Here is a 15,043-nt window from a genome sequence, read left to right as displayed (position 1 = left end):
TGTTATCTTTTTATTCTTTATTTATTTATTTTTGGAGACATACACCAGCTATTTGTAATTTTGAAAGCGTTAGGGAGCAGTCAAAACAGTGACAGCTAGGTCAGAAAAACAAATGCCTTCCTCCATCATAACTGCGCATGATAATCCTCTCTATTGCCGTTATTTTGAAAGAAATTATGCTGATTTTAAATTAGTCTTTGATTTGTCTTCTGTGCGAGAACCATTGTCGAGTTATCTTTGCATTAGAATTGACAAAACTGCAGTTCGTCATTCAGTCATTTACTATCAGCCCAGTAAGTACAGTGCTGTTCTGCAGCATAACTGTATAAATCAAAAACTAATATTTGTTACTACCTTTTAAAAAGTTGCTGACATCCTAGAGGGATGCTAAATGAGCCTTATTGATGTTTCGTTCTAATTAAATACAGGGTAAATGTTCTGTAATTGCACCTTTCATTAAAACTTGAATGTGTGATTTGCAAGCTTCCCGGTGCTGCCCTTTAAAAAATCATTTGAAAATATTTTGGTCCGATGGCAGTAAGTCACTATAGCTTAGCGATGTATTGGTAATTTAATAAGCTGCTGGCATTTGTTTTGGAGAAATTGTCCTTCGGATGTGTGGCTGTCAGGCTGCTTGACTATGTAATTCTTCTTCATGTGAAATAATACAATAATGTTCTTGGTATCAAATTGAATGCTTGACCATAACTGGCGCTTGGCATCTTTGTGTGTAGACTGCCAGTATTTCACAGTAGAAGCGTTACTTGGTGACAAACACACTGATGTTTTTTTTGTTTTTTTTTTGTTTTTAATTAAATGTCTATCAATCCCCTTTCAGAGGTGGCCCACCTACTTTCTGCTCTTGCCTTGAGTCTGAGGAGTCACATGTTGTGAAATGAGGGGGGCACCTCAGTCATTTTTGATGGGTTGAAATGAATAGATGTTGAAATTAGGCTGTCAGTACTGCAGGTGTGTTTATGCCTCCTGCAAATATCCAAAATATTCCATTCGGTGAGTGGAGGAGATGGGAAAAATTTACATTCTTACCTTCTTGAAATTACGATCTGTATTAATGATTTAGATCGTTGTGTTATGAGAGCATCGATTTCATCTGTTAGAATGATTCCTTTTAATGAAATTGTTCAAGGCTCAGTTCACCACAGAGGAGAGGCTGCTCCCTGCATTATTGGAGCCAAGTTAAGGTCACAGATCTTGGCTCTTCCATCATGAGAATCGTTCAATAGAAAACATGGATGGGCCAGAGAACAATTTCTAGCTAATTCCATGATTGCTTTGAAAGCAGTGGTGAAAAGCACGGGAGTTAATGAGTCTCTCCATTACTTGCTCCGTTCCACCTAACTCAGTGAGCTAAACAAAACAACAACAACAAAAAAAATACAACAAAAGAAACCACTCTGAATTTTAACTGAAGCTATTTAAAAAAAAAAAAAAGCTGTCCCCAAAATAGACCTGTTTCAGCTGATAAGGAGTCCTGCCTCTAATGAAAGAATAGATCAAATGGTTGAAAAAGCGACTCTCTTGCTTTCTGTTCTTGTGTTTCTGTGGCCTTGAGGAAGTCAATTCATCTTTACTTCAATCTTCTCATTTGGAAAAATAATGTTTTCCCACTTTGTGAAGCTTCTGAATTTGCAGTCCTTGAACCTGTTTATGAAGTACAGGTGCAATTTACCTACAAAGTGTTCCTGTTGGCCAGCAGAACTAAAGTACATTTTCTGTTCCTTAATTATCTACTTGTTATATGTTAGAAAACAAAACAAAGAAACACACACAGCCCACAAACCCCAACAAGCCAGGTCTTTCTCATGCAACGTGTCTGTCATACAGTCCTTAAAAAAATAAGTTGGGCAATCAGAGAAGAGCTGCACAAAATAAGATTTGCTATATATGGCAGTATCTAAAATGTAGAGGAAATAATTGTCATCCCATCATGCATTTGTGTGTACAGAATTGGAAATGTGCTGCTATATACAATATAATAATTACATACACAATATGTTTTGTTGTACGTATATAAATCTAAAATGTTCTGTAATCACTATCTGCATGTAAAACATGTAAACGTGTGCATTTGTGTACTAATATGTAAACAAAATTTACTACATCGGATAATAATTGGATAAGTATGATAATATATCTCATGTTCAGGATGCCCTTGAGCAACATTTTCCACTTCAAAGGCATTTGAATATGTTACTGGCCCCTGAGTATCTTTATGGTAGCAAAATCAGCCTGTATTCTAGGACATACTCTGTGCGTTCCCTAGATAGCACTGATATAAGGCTAATTTCCTTGTTTTCATGTAAACAAGGAAAGCTGCAATTCAGTGTGTTTTGTCTGGCACAGAAGAGACAAATGATAGTAATAATACCTACCTCTTTTCTAACACATCTCAAAGCATTTGGTCTAACTATGAGTCAGATGCTATCAGAAAATACCAATTTCTTATGTGCAATTACGGCATAAGTCTTGAATGCTCCCCAGGTCTTGGAGTGCTGCTGCATTATACCCAAGTATGAAAACAGAGGCACCCAACACTTAGGACTAGTGCAAGGTGGAAAGAGCCAAAAAGAAAAAAAATAAATCATGGAGTAGGTTGGAAGGGACCTTAAAAACAATGCTGTTCCAATCTTCCTGCTATGGGCAGGGAGATGTCCTAATAGACCATGATGCCCAAAGCCCCATTCAGTCTGTCCTTGAACACTTTCAGGAATGGAGCATCCACAGCTTCTCTTAGTAGCCTGTTTCAGTTCCTCGCCAACCTCATAGAGAAAAATTTATTTCTTGTATCTAAATTAAATCTACTCTCTTTTAGCTTTAAACCATTGCCCTTTGTTCTATCAATACGCGCCCTTGTAAAATACCCCCTCCCCAGCTTTCCCATACACCCCTTTTAGGTGCTGGAAGGCCACAATGGGATCTACCTGGAACCTTCTCCAGATTAAGTCCAGTTCTTGCAGTCTTCGAGGGAGAGGTGCTCCAGCCTTCTGATCATCTTCGTGGCTCTCCTCTAGACCCTCTCCTATAACTCTGCAGTTTTCTTGTGCTGGGGGCCCCAGGCTTGGACACAATGATCCAGAAAGAGTTTCACAAGGACAGAGTAGAGGGGAACAATTACCTTCCTTACTGGACACCCCTCTTTTGACGTAGCCCAGAATATGATTGGCTTTCTAGGCTGCAGGCTCACTCTTCTGGCTCTTGTTGAGCTTCCTTGTCCACCAGTACATTTATGTGCCTCTCCTCAGGGCTGTTCTCAATCTGTTATCTGCCTAGCCTGTATTTTGTGCTTGGGATTGCCCTAACCCAGGTGCAAGACCTTGCACTTGGCCTTGTGGAAAAGTAGTTCAGGATTACGTGCTTTCAAAGACGTGTTTTCTGCTGATGCAGCTCAGTTAGGAACACGCTTGTGTTGGGTTCACACCTTATTGTACTACAAATATCAGAGGAGCTTAAGAATTTTTTTTTTGCATAGGTCTGCTGGGCTCTGATCCTGACTCCCATCTCTGCTCACAACTTGGCAGGAAGCTGAATGAGGAACTCTTCAGGCTTAGTGCTCACAGTTAATTGGGTGAGCTCCTGTGGCAGTCTTGCCTTCCCTTCTCTTAGTGTGCTGCTTCTGCAGTTGTTTACTGTTTCCTTATAATTTATCCATCTGATATGTTCAATGAGAAAAGAACCTCTACAAAAAATTCCACTAGGACATTTACTGAGATATCAGGAAAACCCAGAAAAAGAAATCTGCATTTTTAAACTGTCATTTGTGCACCAGTGTAAGGATTTGAGAGGGTCATTTCACCTTTTAATACACTTCGCCTTCAAGAACATGCATCTTTAACGGCAGTGTGGGAATGACTAGGAGGAAAAATGTCAGGAAGGAGGACAGAAAGAGAGCTCATGGACTCAATATTATATCTTAACTGTGATGTTACTGATGTGAATGTGATTTCTTGTCTCCTCATCTCTATAAGTGATGTATGACTTCTGCACAGGCTGCTCAATGTCTTTTTCTGCATTGCTTCCAGAACCAGAGCTCAGCTCTGGGATAACAAAGCTTAGCTGACATTAGAGTGGCTAAAGGACAGCAAAAAGATTACCTTAACTTTGAGAACAACCATACAGTTGCACTCCTATATTTGGCCCAGTTTAAAATGTCAGAACGAGCCATGTGAATATGCCAGGTAACATATTTTGCAGAATTTAAAGGTAACAAAGTGTTCACTTGTTGGGGCACGACCATAAAGAGGAGCTAAATCAATATACCTATTTGAGCCAGACCTGCTGAACTGCAAGAAGTGATTTACTGCTCCTCAGTTTTTGAAGAAGAGTACTGTATCTAAGGCTTCTTTCATTACGCCAGTCTGTCAACCAACACTTAAGCATGCCTAAACATTCTCTTGATAACGATAGAGATGGCAATAAAGGTATGTGTGTATTTGCATATGAATGTTGGTGTTAAATGTATATGGAACATTTTGCTGGATATTTCTGGGAATTAAGATAAAGATGACTGCAGTCTTTGATCTTATCTTCACTGATTATGAGTGACTGATCTAATGGCAGTAACAGGTCTTACACTCATTTATGCCCCAGTTCCTAGAAGTGACACCTCTTGGCAATGCTAAACTCTCATTACTCCCCCTAATTTAGTGATCTTCTGGAAGATGCTCAGTTTGGTTAACCTGTGTTCCAGGTGCACTGTGGCCTTACTCTTTCTAGAATATACTGTAAATAATTGGACTCTGCACTTGGTTATTTACCTCAGGCACAGTTTTTTCTTCTTTTAATTTTGGACTTGTATGGCATCAATATAGCAAGTTTAGCAATACCAAAAACTCAGAAGAAGAAAATAATTATAGGAAAATGAAGCAAAGAAAGCAACCAGTGTTGCTGGCAAATGACAGGAGAAAAAAAAAGCCCAAACAACAAACTACAAAAAAAAAAAAAAAAAAAAAAAAAAAGGAAGTTAGTTCGGGAATAAGTAATGTGTGACTGATAATTGAGAAATCATCTGTCAGATCTCATAGAATTTTGGGGTGTGTAAATGCATCGATAGTTGCTTTGTTGAAAGCTGGTAAGTGTAACTCATTCAATTAAGCCATTACATAGAGGCTTTTGTAGCTGTGCGCAGGTGTGCTGGGAGCAGTAATCCGCAGCGTGAATCTGCATATATGTAGGCTTAGAACAGGAAAACCTTAAAACAGCTCATCTGAAACCCATTTCTGGAAGCTTTTTTTCTGGCTAATATTTTGTTTGTTTGCTTGTGTATTTTTTTTTCTTCTAGTCTTACTTCTCGGGTCCTACTAGTAGTGAAAAGATACTTCTAGGTCTGGTAAATGATCACTTGGTATTATTTTTTTTTAGTCTTATTTGCATAAACACTGTGGCATGCAGAGAGACTTGGAGGAAGACTTTTGAGATGGAAATGAGTCTAAAATGAAATTCGTTCTATTTTCTCTTCCTTGTTTGGAAATACAACATTTGAATTTGTTGACTTGCCCTCCATATCTGGTGATTGTGAAGGGTGGGAAAGGGAACATCTTGATGTAAGTGTATAGATATGTTACATTATCTTTCCTTGCCTTGCTGAGAGTGGAGTTTGAATTAGCAACGTATGTTTTTAGAGTTGCAACAGCTTCTTAAAATAGTCAGTTATTTTAGTTTTCCTTTAGTAGACAATTAATGATTCCTCAATACCTGAAGAATTATTATGGAACATGGCATTAGATGAATGTGACTTATTTGATGATCAAAGAAAATTTGGGGGAGGTTAAAAACCCGATTTATTGAAAATATCTTACATTGAATAAACTGTTTAATGGTGCATACATTTAATTCCCGTTCTCAGTCTTATTGGTTTTGCTGTGTTAGCCTGTTATACTCTCAGCAACGTCTCTTGCTCATTGTGCTTTTTTGGTGTTCTTCCACTAGCTCTAAACATCACACAATTCATCCAAAACCATAATTAGGAAAGAAAAAGCTATGATCAGCATTACTTGAACGTGAATGTTAAAATTAGAAATGGCACAAAAGTCTCCTGATTCATCGTATCAGGTGGCTTTTTTTATCTCATCATTGAGGGCAGGAGGAAGCATACCCCCCTTTATTTCATTGCACAGCCTAAGTCCAGTGTTTGGATGTGAAGGACATTTCAAGGAATAAATTTGTCCTGGAGACTGTTGCATGGAAAGAAAAAAAAAAATAAAAATAAAAAGGGAATAGAGACCAATGACATCTTTCAATAAAGAAAGGCAAAATAGAAGGCTTCAGCTTGCTGCTGAAATTTATGTTGTGCAAAAGTACGACACAATAGGAGCTCTCGGAGGGAAAAGTGGTTTGATGAAATAAAGAGCAAGAGTTGTTTTCTTCGAGGGGAATTGTTGGCTGAATGTAATAGAGTGCCCAGAACTGCTTGATTTAAACCATGGCAGGACCTGTCCTTTGAACTTGCATCCCTAACCTTAAGGGAAAAATTCTTTTCCATCACTGAAAAAAACAAACCAGAAATCTTTTTTTTTTTTTTTTTTTTTTTTTTTTTGTGGGGAAAGTCAAAAGACTTTAATAATTTGCTTGCAAACATTCTAGCAATGTTTGTAAACTATATATAGATTCTTGAATCATATTTCTTAAATAAGTGCTAGGCACAGTTCTAGTCTACAAGAACTTACAAAAAGATATGATGAAGTTGGAGGAAGAATGAATTCCTTACAGATGTAGTTGCCAAAATAATGCTTAGTCCATTTGACTCTGTACCGGAATTATTTTTCTCTAGAACTTTGCTGTAAAGCACATTATAATGTCCAATAACAAACCTTAAAGAATATTTTGGATTGCACCATTAACATTTATGTAGAAAATGTATTCTAACAGAGCAGACAGACTAACTTCTAGCAGACAGAATTCATCTGTGTTACTTTGAATGGGTAATGCTTTGACTTCATTATTAACTGGCTGATGATACTGATGTTCTCTAAGTGCTAAATAGATTCAATGCATTATAAAACATGTTCCTGTGGGATATTCAAAGGACTTAAATCCAGCCTTGATTATTGTTTTCACTACTTACTCTATGAATGAAAATAGACACTGCAGATCTGCATAAAAGTTGTGAAAATCCCTGGAGTCTGACCTCATCTATAATTGCTTTCTCTCTTGTAGCTGCTCAGAGCCATTCAGGTACTGGTCGATTTTACATACCAACATTGTCACGCATCAAGTATTACTGATAAAATAAGTCATAAATTTGGTGACAATAAATGAGCTACCTCTTTCTTTACATAACCCAAATGCTTGGTATTTTCAGCAAGAGAACTGCTTTCCTTATGATAAGTTGTCCTTTCCTATGAGAGAGACTTTTAATTCTTAAGCAACTGCAATATGGTGCAAAACACTGCAGTAGCAGCTGGAAACTGGTTTTAAGCTTGAGTGAAGTGGAGCTGCTTGTGTCAGTGCCAGTGCTGTGTTCTCTCCAAAGGGCTTTCCCAGATCCTCCACTTTCACCTGCCCTCTGGCAGGCCTGGGTGGGTCTGTATGTGGATCCATCAGGAATACAGACATGCTGGACTGCTTTCTACAGATAGCAGGAATTACATTGAGGAGTGTTCTGCCAGGGGCTTATTATACATAGAGACTAGGAGAGTGTTAATAAGGAGATTCTTGCATATATACGTGAAGCAGCATTTTTATAAGGCAACTTTCTTATGATCCAGGATAGAATTTGAGCAATAAGGCTACTGCTCTATTTTGTCTTCCTGAAGGATGGATGTATATGTTTTGTTTTCAAAAGCTAGTAACCAAAGTGGATTCTTGACCATTCTGCTTTTCCACTTCTTTGCTTCTTGCAGCTTGCCTCACCAGATAAAATGTTTTCCAAAGGACTATTTAATACATAAAAAGAGAAGATCTGACCTTAAGGTAATGAGCTTTCCTGTAGTGAGCTGCCTGTCATTCTGTTTTTATATCCAGTGACCAAAGCCCTGGTCTTGATCTGAATACTAAAGCTTGGCAAATTGGTCATATCTAATACTGTGCCTCTGCATAAGTAACTCTGAGTATCGGGACATCTCAGTAGGTGCTGGTTTGTTCTGGACAGTACTGGTGAATCACTTAAGTACTGTAAGCATTACTACAGGGCAGTGACAGTGACAGCGTCAAATACAGAAGGGAATGTTGGGCTTTTTCTTCTGCTTTCTGTTTGTGGATCTTACTGCTTTTTTTTTTTTTTTTTTTTTTTTTTTTTTTTTTTTTTTTTTTTTTTTTTTTTTTTTTTTTTCCCTCAGCACCAGTAGTAGTCTTTTTTCTTGTGCTTTGAGTGTTGCCTGTGTAATACCAGGTTCTGCTTCTTGCTGCTCTCCTCTGCTCTAAGTTATGTGACTGGTTTGTGCAAAGCTGAGTGCTGAGAAGAGATGCTCCTGTTGCTCTCAGGACTCCTCTCTCTCCCATTTCCTTCTGACACTGATGGACAGATGCATCAGAAACCAAACCTCCTTTCTTCACCTCCTTGCTTATGGAATATGATGTTTGTTTCAGGGACAGTTTGGGAGGTTTTATGTGTGTCTAGCTGCTTACTGCATTTATCCAAGCCACGTCTGTGTAAGGAAGCTGAAATGCCCTCCTGGGTGAAGGCTGGAGACCCTGCAGAACTGCTAGGTCACTCCAGTGGTGGTAGCAGTGCATGCTTGGCCCATTGCTCATGGATTGCCCCAGTGTTCTCAGCTGGTGGGTTTGGCACAGGGTGGGAGATGTCTCTGCTCTTTGCCTTCATGATGTGTCTAGGGGTCAGTTAACCAATAGGTTCTGATCCGTTTCTCATCATCCTCGTGCCACCTGCCTCTGTGGCCTTTGACAGCAGCAGATGCCACGAGCTTGCTGCTGTAGTGTGAAGTTCTGTCTTTCACGTGCTTTAAACTGGTTATTTGTGATTTTCAACTGTTGTCTGCTCACTTCTAGTATGCCAGGGTTTAGAGAGCAGCCATGGTGCACTCTCCTCACCCACAGACTGTGTAACTTTTTGGCAAGCCTCTCTGTTATTAACACCCACCCCTTCCAGCCACCTCCAGGTCCATGTGTCATAGCTTTTGTAGCCTCTCATTTTAAGGAGCAAGCTGCTTGGCCAAACTTCAGGCAAAAAGCTTAACTAAAGCTGTTTTCTTTGAAAATGGCTGTGTAAAATTTGGCATCCCAAACTCCTCCTAAGGGACTCAAATAAGAGGACTGATATTCAAACCTGCTAAAACCCCGGTAGTTCCAGTGCAGTGATTAGAAACTGCTGACTCTTCAGTGATTTTAAAAATTAGGCCAAGGATTTAGTTGCCCAAGGGTGATATTTTCAGAAGTGTATGGGTTAGGGCAAGGTGTGGTGCCTGTAGGCATCTAGCTGCAGTGGCAGGTTGAAGGGTGTAGCCTTAAGAATCCATTTCAGAATAGTGTTACCTTTTGTATTTGGTTGCATGGAGGGGCAGATGGGATTTATGGAAGCTGAAGAGAAAACCAGAGGTATTTTACATATTCCTGCTCTGAGGAACTTTGTTGTTAGAAATGTTAGATTCTGAGAAATATTTCTGACCAGACATGGACCGTGGTGAGTCAGGGAGTTTAATAATGTGTTTTTGATCTGTAAATGTTACTGTGCCATGGTTAAAAGGTAACTATATTTTTCTTGTCCAGTAATCAGTGCTGGCTTAACTGCAGTGCATTTCCTTTCAGCACTGCGTGGTGAGTTATAGCAGAAATGAGCTATTGACTGGGATCTTATCATTTATCTAGACTACTTTCAGTTATTTGAAATGTGGCTGGGAGGTAATAGGTGGCAATTTGCATTCTTTTGTTCTGTGAATTTTACCTGACAGTCTTGTCAATAGGCTCTTTTGAAAGGTTTAAAGGAACACCACAGATGGGGGGAGGCAGAACAAAATCATGACCTTCCTGTTACATATTTTTGTTGCGTCAAAATTCTACCAGTTTAGAACAGTTTTGCTGAAGCAAAGGCAGGAAGAGGAAGCAGCACATCTCATCAAAGAGAGCAAAAAAGGGAAGGAGTAAATTATCTTAGCGAATTCTATTTGTTTGTCTTATTTCTCTCCTGTCCTTCCATCGAAACTGATTTTTTTCCCCCTGTTACTTTATGAGAATTCCAGTGAAAGGCATAAACATTCCTGTCTTTCCAAGACATGACTACCAGGAGAGTTTTTTTTCTACCCTTGTATGAAAATTCAGATTACATACTATAAATTATTTAAAATGACTGTCCATGTGAAGCCCAGCCTATAATGAAATCTTCTAACATGTAGTTTTGCTATTTAAAAGGGTATTGGGTAAAAAATGTATGGCAACAGGATCTCATTAATGGAACAGATTTGATTTGAAGCCCCGATGCAGCTGTTGACAGCATAATTAAAATGATTAATTTGGAGTAGAAGGAGTACTTTGAACTAATTTGAAAAAATGGCTATGATCTTGACCATACATCTGACCAGTGTTAGGCAGGTACATGGGAAAACAAAAACAGAAACCCTGAAGAAGTGTTTTAGCTGTAAAAGGGAAGGCTTTGTCTCAGACTTCTGTTTATGTTTTTGTTTTTTATCTCAAATACTTCCTAACACAAAATTAATTAAAAAAAAAAAAAATCAACAAAACAAAACCCTAATGTATGAACAAAGCCAATTATTTATGATTTCTTTCCTAAATCTTTAGGGACTTCTGCATGTGCCATTTTGCCACAAAGAATCAAATCATAAATTAAGGTACTAAATGGTCTTTGCATTTCATTCCATCTGTTTTTGTCATCTGAAACGCAGTTGACTGCATCTTGTTTGGTGAAAGAAAAAATACACGTATTTATACACACACATAAAAATACATATTATATATATCAGTGCTTGTTGTTGCTGGTGGTTTTTGTTTTTTTACTTCTGTTCCTTTTTCTTTTCCTCTTTCCCTCCATCATGGTGGGAATTTCAGTTAATGCCTGAGGCAGTGCCCCACAAGGATGTTTGGAATTCCTTTGCTTCCCATAAAGTAGATCTTTGGAATCTGTAAGAGGGTTAGAAAAGACATGGCTGTTCTATAACAGTCACCTTATCTTTTATTAGTTTGTTTTTCTGTTATTAATAATGAAATAAGTTTGATGGAGTTTAATTATATCTTAAAACAAGAGCTAGGTGGTATTTTCTAGTTCTTGCATAGTCTGAAATTCCTCTGTTAATGTACACCGTGGCACGTGCTACATTCTCATGTATACTGCTATATGTGTGTATTTTAAGCTTATATAGTTAATCTTTCCTTTTAATTGGAGTTTTTGTGGTTGTTAATTACTGAAAACTTTAACACAGGTAATTGATTGTTGACATAAACTGTATTCTGCAGTTTATGTAGTATTAACATAGTCAAACATATATTTCTATACTGCTTCACCCCTTTGTGTTGGCAGCGTTTTATAGCGCTGTAAGATGTGGTGAGAGAATTAGACTTTGGCTGAAGTTTAGCTACAGAAAGCATTCAATTCCAGAGTCTCCTAGTGTTTTTATATTAAAAGTACATATATATTTAGAGTAAATGTTTAATGTTAGAATCACAGTTTGATTTGAAACTCGGAGCTTGAGGACTAGCTTTTAGTTTTTATTTCTCTCCTCTGGGTTTCTAGCTTCATAATTGCTTTTCCTTATCTGTTATAATGGTAAAGAAAACAAGTTTTTATTGTAGGAGAAGCAAACGTTTTGCTATGTAAACACAGAAAAAGCTCACACGCTTTTTCCTGCTGAAGTATTCTCAACACCGAAGCTTCTCCCATCTGCATGGGTGTCAAGGCATGATGAGTCCATATGTGTATCAACCTTTTCTTTCAATGTGTGCAAAGGATGTCTCCAAACCTAGTGTGAGGTGCTTTGTTTTTTCCTTCCAGTTTTCCTTCTCCTTCTGCCTAAAACTGAGTCCTGATCATTGCCAAAGATTCTGCATCCTATATGCACTGTGTGGTTCCACACCAGCTCTGGTAACCCATGTATTTTCTGACAGCCGAAATGCATGCTTAGAACATGTTAGTTTTTCTTTCCTTACTTGAAAAACAAAACTAAACACACACATACGAAAAATGCCCCACCAGATTTCTTAAACAAATGATCTGCCTTTTTTAATCTTTGCCTGACCTTTGGAGTTAAGCCTCTCAGTGGTGTATAAATAAGTGGTGACCAATTACTCTTGGGAAGAAGGAAGTTTGATGAATCACAGGAAACAGTAAATTATGTGGATTCCACATGATTCCCAAGGTTGAAACAACTTTTTTTTTTTCTTTCCCCCCTGAGCAGGGGCCCTAAAGTGTCACAGGTCTGATTGGGTTGTAGGCTTGGTTTTCTTCTGGAGGGCACGGTGGGGCAGTGGGGGAGGGAAAGCAGAAGATTTCACAGCTTTTATGGCATTGTGGAGGTTAAATTCACTCCCTGTTTCCTCCCTGGAGGGTGAAGAGAAACAATCGTGGCATGCTAAAATTGTTGAAACCAGCTATTCAGGGAACAGCAAGTGATGAAAGTGGGTCCTTTAAAGAAAAAAAAAATAATAAATAAAATTACTAGGCATGACTGCGGTGCTGATACCTTAGGAAGTTTTGCTCTGCTGATCTCCCCGTGATTTCAAGTTTCAACATATCCGTAAAGTGGTAGTAGTAAAAATAGTTAGGGTGGGAATGCTGCAAATACTAATAGCAAATAGACTGCAGGATGTGACAGCAAAAATGGAAACAGAGTCTATCCTGGTCTACTCTGTCTCTGTCTCTTTGCTTCTATTCTCTTGGCTTCCTTGTCAATTAAACTAATTGGTACTGAAGATATTTCCCTAAAGGAGATCTCATACTAGGGCATTTCAGGCAAAATCATTTGCAAGATTTTTAATCTAGTCAGGATATATTAATAGTATGCAGGTTTTTTTTTTTTTTTTGTTTTTGTTTTTTTTTTCTTTTTCTTTTTCTTTTTCTTTTTTTTTTTTTTTTTTTTTTTCTTCTTAAATGCGTGAATGGAATGCTATGAAATTGCTACACTGTTCATGGTCCATATAGCCAGACAAAACACTCGGCAGTTACTGTCTCCAGGAAAGGAACCATAATTTATACAGCATAGCAACATGCTTTCTTGTGAAGCTACATTAGTATAGCGTAGTTTGAGACTCAGGAATGTTTACCATTTGATTTGGTCCTATTCACAACAAAAGGAACTTTCTGATGTAAAAGAAGGAGTTTCTTTTCCATTTCCTTTCCCTCTTTTCTGTTTTAGTTTGCTGTTTGTACATTTTCTATCAGGAGGCCCAGGTCTTTTAATTTACTTGAATGCCTGATGTTTGCATTGTGCCACAGAAGGTCTTTGTTTAGCATTTGCTTTATAATAGAATTTATTTATGATGTATAGTAAGAAAGTGTGTTGGAAAGAGATTGAGAGAATGGCACTAAAACTAATGCATCCTGCTGGAATTTAACACACCTTTGGGAGAGATCATAAAAAGGAAAATCCTAAATTCACTTACAAGCAGTTAATTTTTTAGATGAACATATTTGCAAAGTCTGATTTGGTCACAGAATGTCTTGTGTGTGCGTGTCCCCACTCAAAGACATAATTGGCTATATTTTAGTAACAGCTATGACTCTACTTGCCAGAGGTGAGCTCTTTTTGGAGAGAACTTGTTGCCTAAGAGAGTGCCTGACTCGTTGTAATCAGATATAAGTGTAGGACCAATACCATTTCTTAATTTTAAGGCTATTATTTATGCTATTGCTAGGTATTCCATAGTATTAAGGATGTATGTGATGTTTCCTAAAACAGTGAATTGAGTCCATATGCCATGGACCATAACATGGCCATGCTTATGCAAGGCTGTTCCAAGTTTGCTGTCAGCCTAGTCTATATGAATAGCTCTGACAAAGGCTTTCGGCACTCACCCACATGGCTGGAAACTGGGAGAAGTGAGCAGTGTTTTGAGAGCAGCACAGATTTCCGTAGGAGAAAAGTCTGGGCAGGTGTTGTTTTTGCTGTACCCTTAGAGCTGTTCTCACTTGGGTACCTCTGGGGAGTCTTGTGCAGCTCAGCTATGAGGTTTGTTTTTATACTACTGCATTTCTGGGATGCAGCAAAATGGAGCTGAAGTGAAGGTGGGAATCTTAACTCCCACTCAGGACCTGAGTTTTAGACTGTTTGAGTTTGGCTCTTGGGGAAAAATTACATTTCCCACTGGAGTGGCTTTCCAAGAGCATTGGAGTACTGATTGGATAAAACAGTGATATTCCTTTTAGATGAGGCCCTGGGGTTGGGTGCCTCCTGCTTGAGAGTGCACTTGAGCCTGCTCCCTCCTGGACACTCACTCATAACAAGCTACTGGTCACAGCTTTGGTCAAGTCATGTACGACTGCTGGAATTATTGTCTCTCTTCAGAAGCTCACATGTGTTTAAGTGCCACCTCCACAAGGAAGACTGCCTGGAGGCGTGTAACAAGTGGCTCAGCAGAGAGCTGGGGTGAGATGTTACCTGCAGAGCTGGCTGTGCACTGGGCTTTCTAATCTGGGATGAATTGAAAAATTGGCTGAAAAACTGATTTATACAGAGGCAGATAAATCTAAAGCTTTCCATCATGATTAATTATATTTTCCCCTTAACGTAAAGGTGTTGAGATTGAAAGTAATAATAATGAAATAAAGAACCGAACAACAATGACAAAAAACCAAACAGTTGCTTACATCTGTGTGTTTGGTTTTCTGATACTTGAACAATGTCACTTTCAAGTGAACTGACAAAAAGTTCACTGGAAAATGTGGAGAAAAACTTAACATTTTCTAAGTTAAGTATTCCTATAATGCAGCAGCTGAAATCCTCCCTTCACTGAAGCTATTATTTGAGTTTGAACCATGGCTAGTTTCTGTTTGTATTTCAAAATACAGAATACATTTTGCAGTGTATTTAGTATTGATTTCCTTCCCCTTTCTTGATCCTGCTGTTATGTGCTTATTTTTATTTGGACTTGCAGGTATATGATTAGCTTTCTACAAACCATGACT

At 38.3% G+C, this 15,043-nt stretch overlaps 1 protein-coding gene across 23 annotated transcripts in view; it reads left to right on the top strand.

The window, feature by feature from the left end:
* RBMS3 (RNA binding motif single stranded interacting protein 3) overlaps positions 1-15,043 on the top strand; it is a 682,345-nt gene that overhangs the window by 287,706 nt on the left and 379,596 nt on the right. For 2 of the 23 annotated variants that reach the window (XM_085538331.1, XM_085538328.1), the window contains exon 2: positions 3,491-3,586. The exons of the other annotated variants lie outside the window; for them this stretch is intronic. In XM_085538331.1, coding sequence (XP_085394457.1) covers positions 3,548-3,586 — 39 coding nt within the window. In that variant the 5' untranslated portion in view covers positions 3,491-3,547. The remainder of the gene's footprint in view (positions 1-3,490; positions 3,587-15,043) is intronic. 23 annotated transcript variants of the gene reach the window in all.

Source organism: Coturnix japonica, chromosome 2, assembly GCF_054131305.1.
Source record: "Coturnix japonica strain WE chromosome 2, WE-NBRP24, whole genome shotgun sequence".
NCBI lineage: Eukaryota > Metazoa > Chordata > Aves > Galliformes > Phasianidae > Coturnix > Coturnix japonica.
The sequence above is the reverse complement of the archived record's forward strand: the minus strand, read 5'-3'. Positions and strand labels throughout refer to the sequence as shown.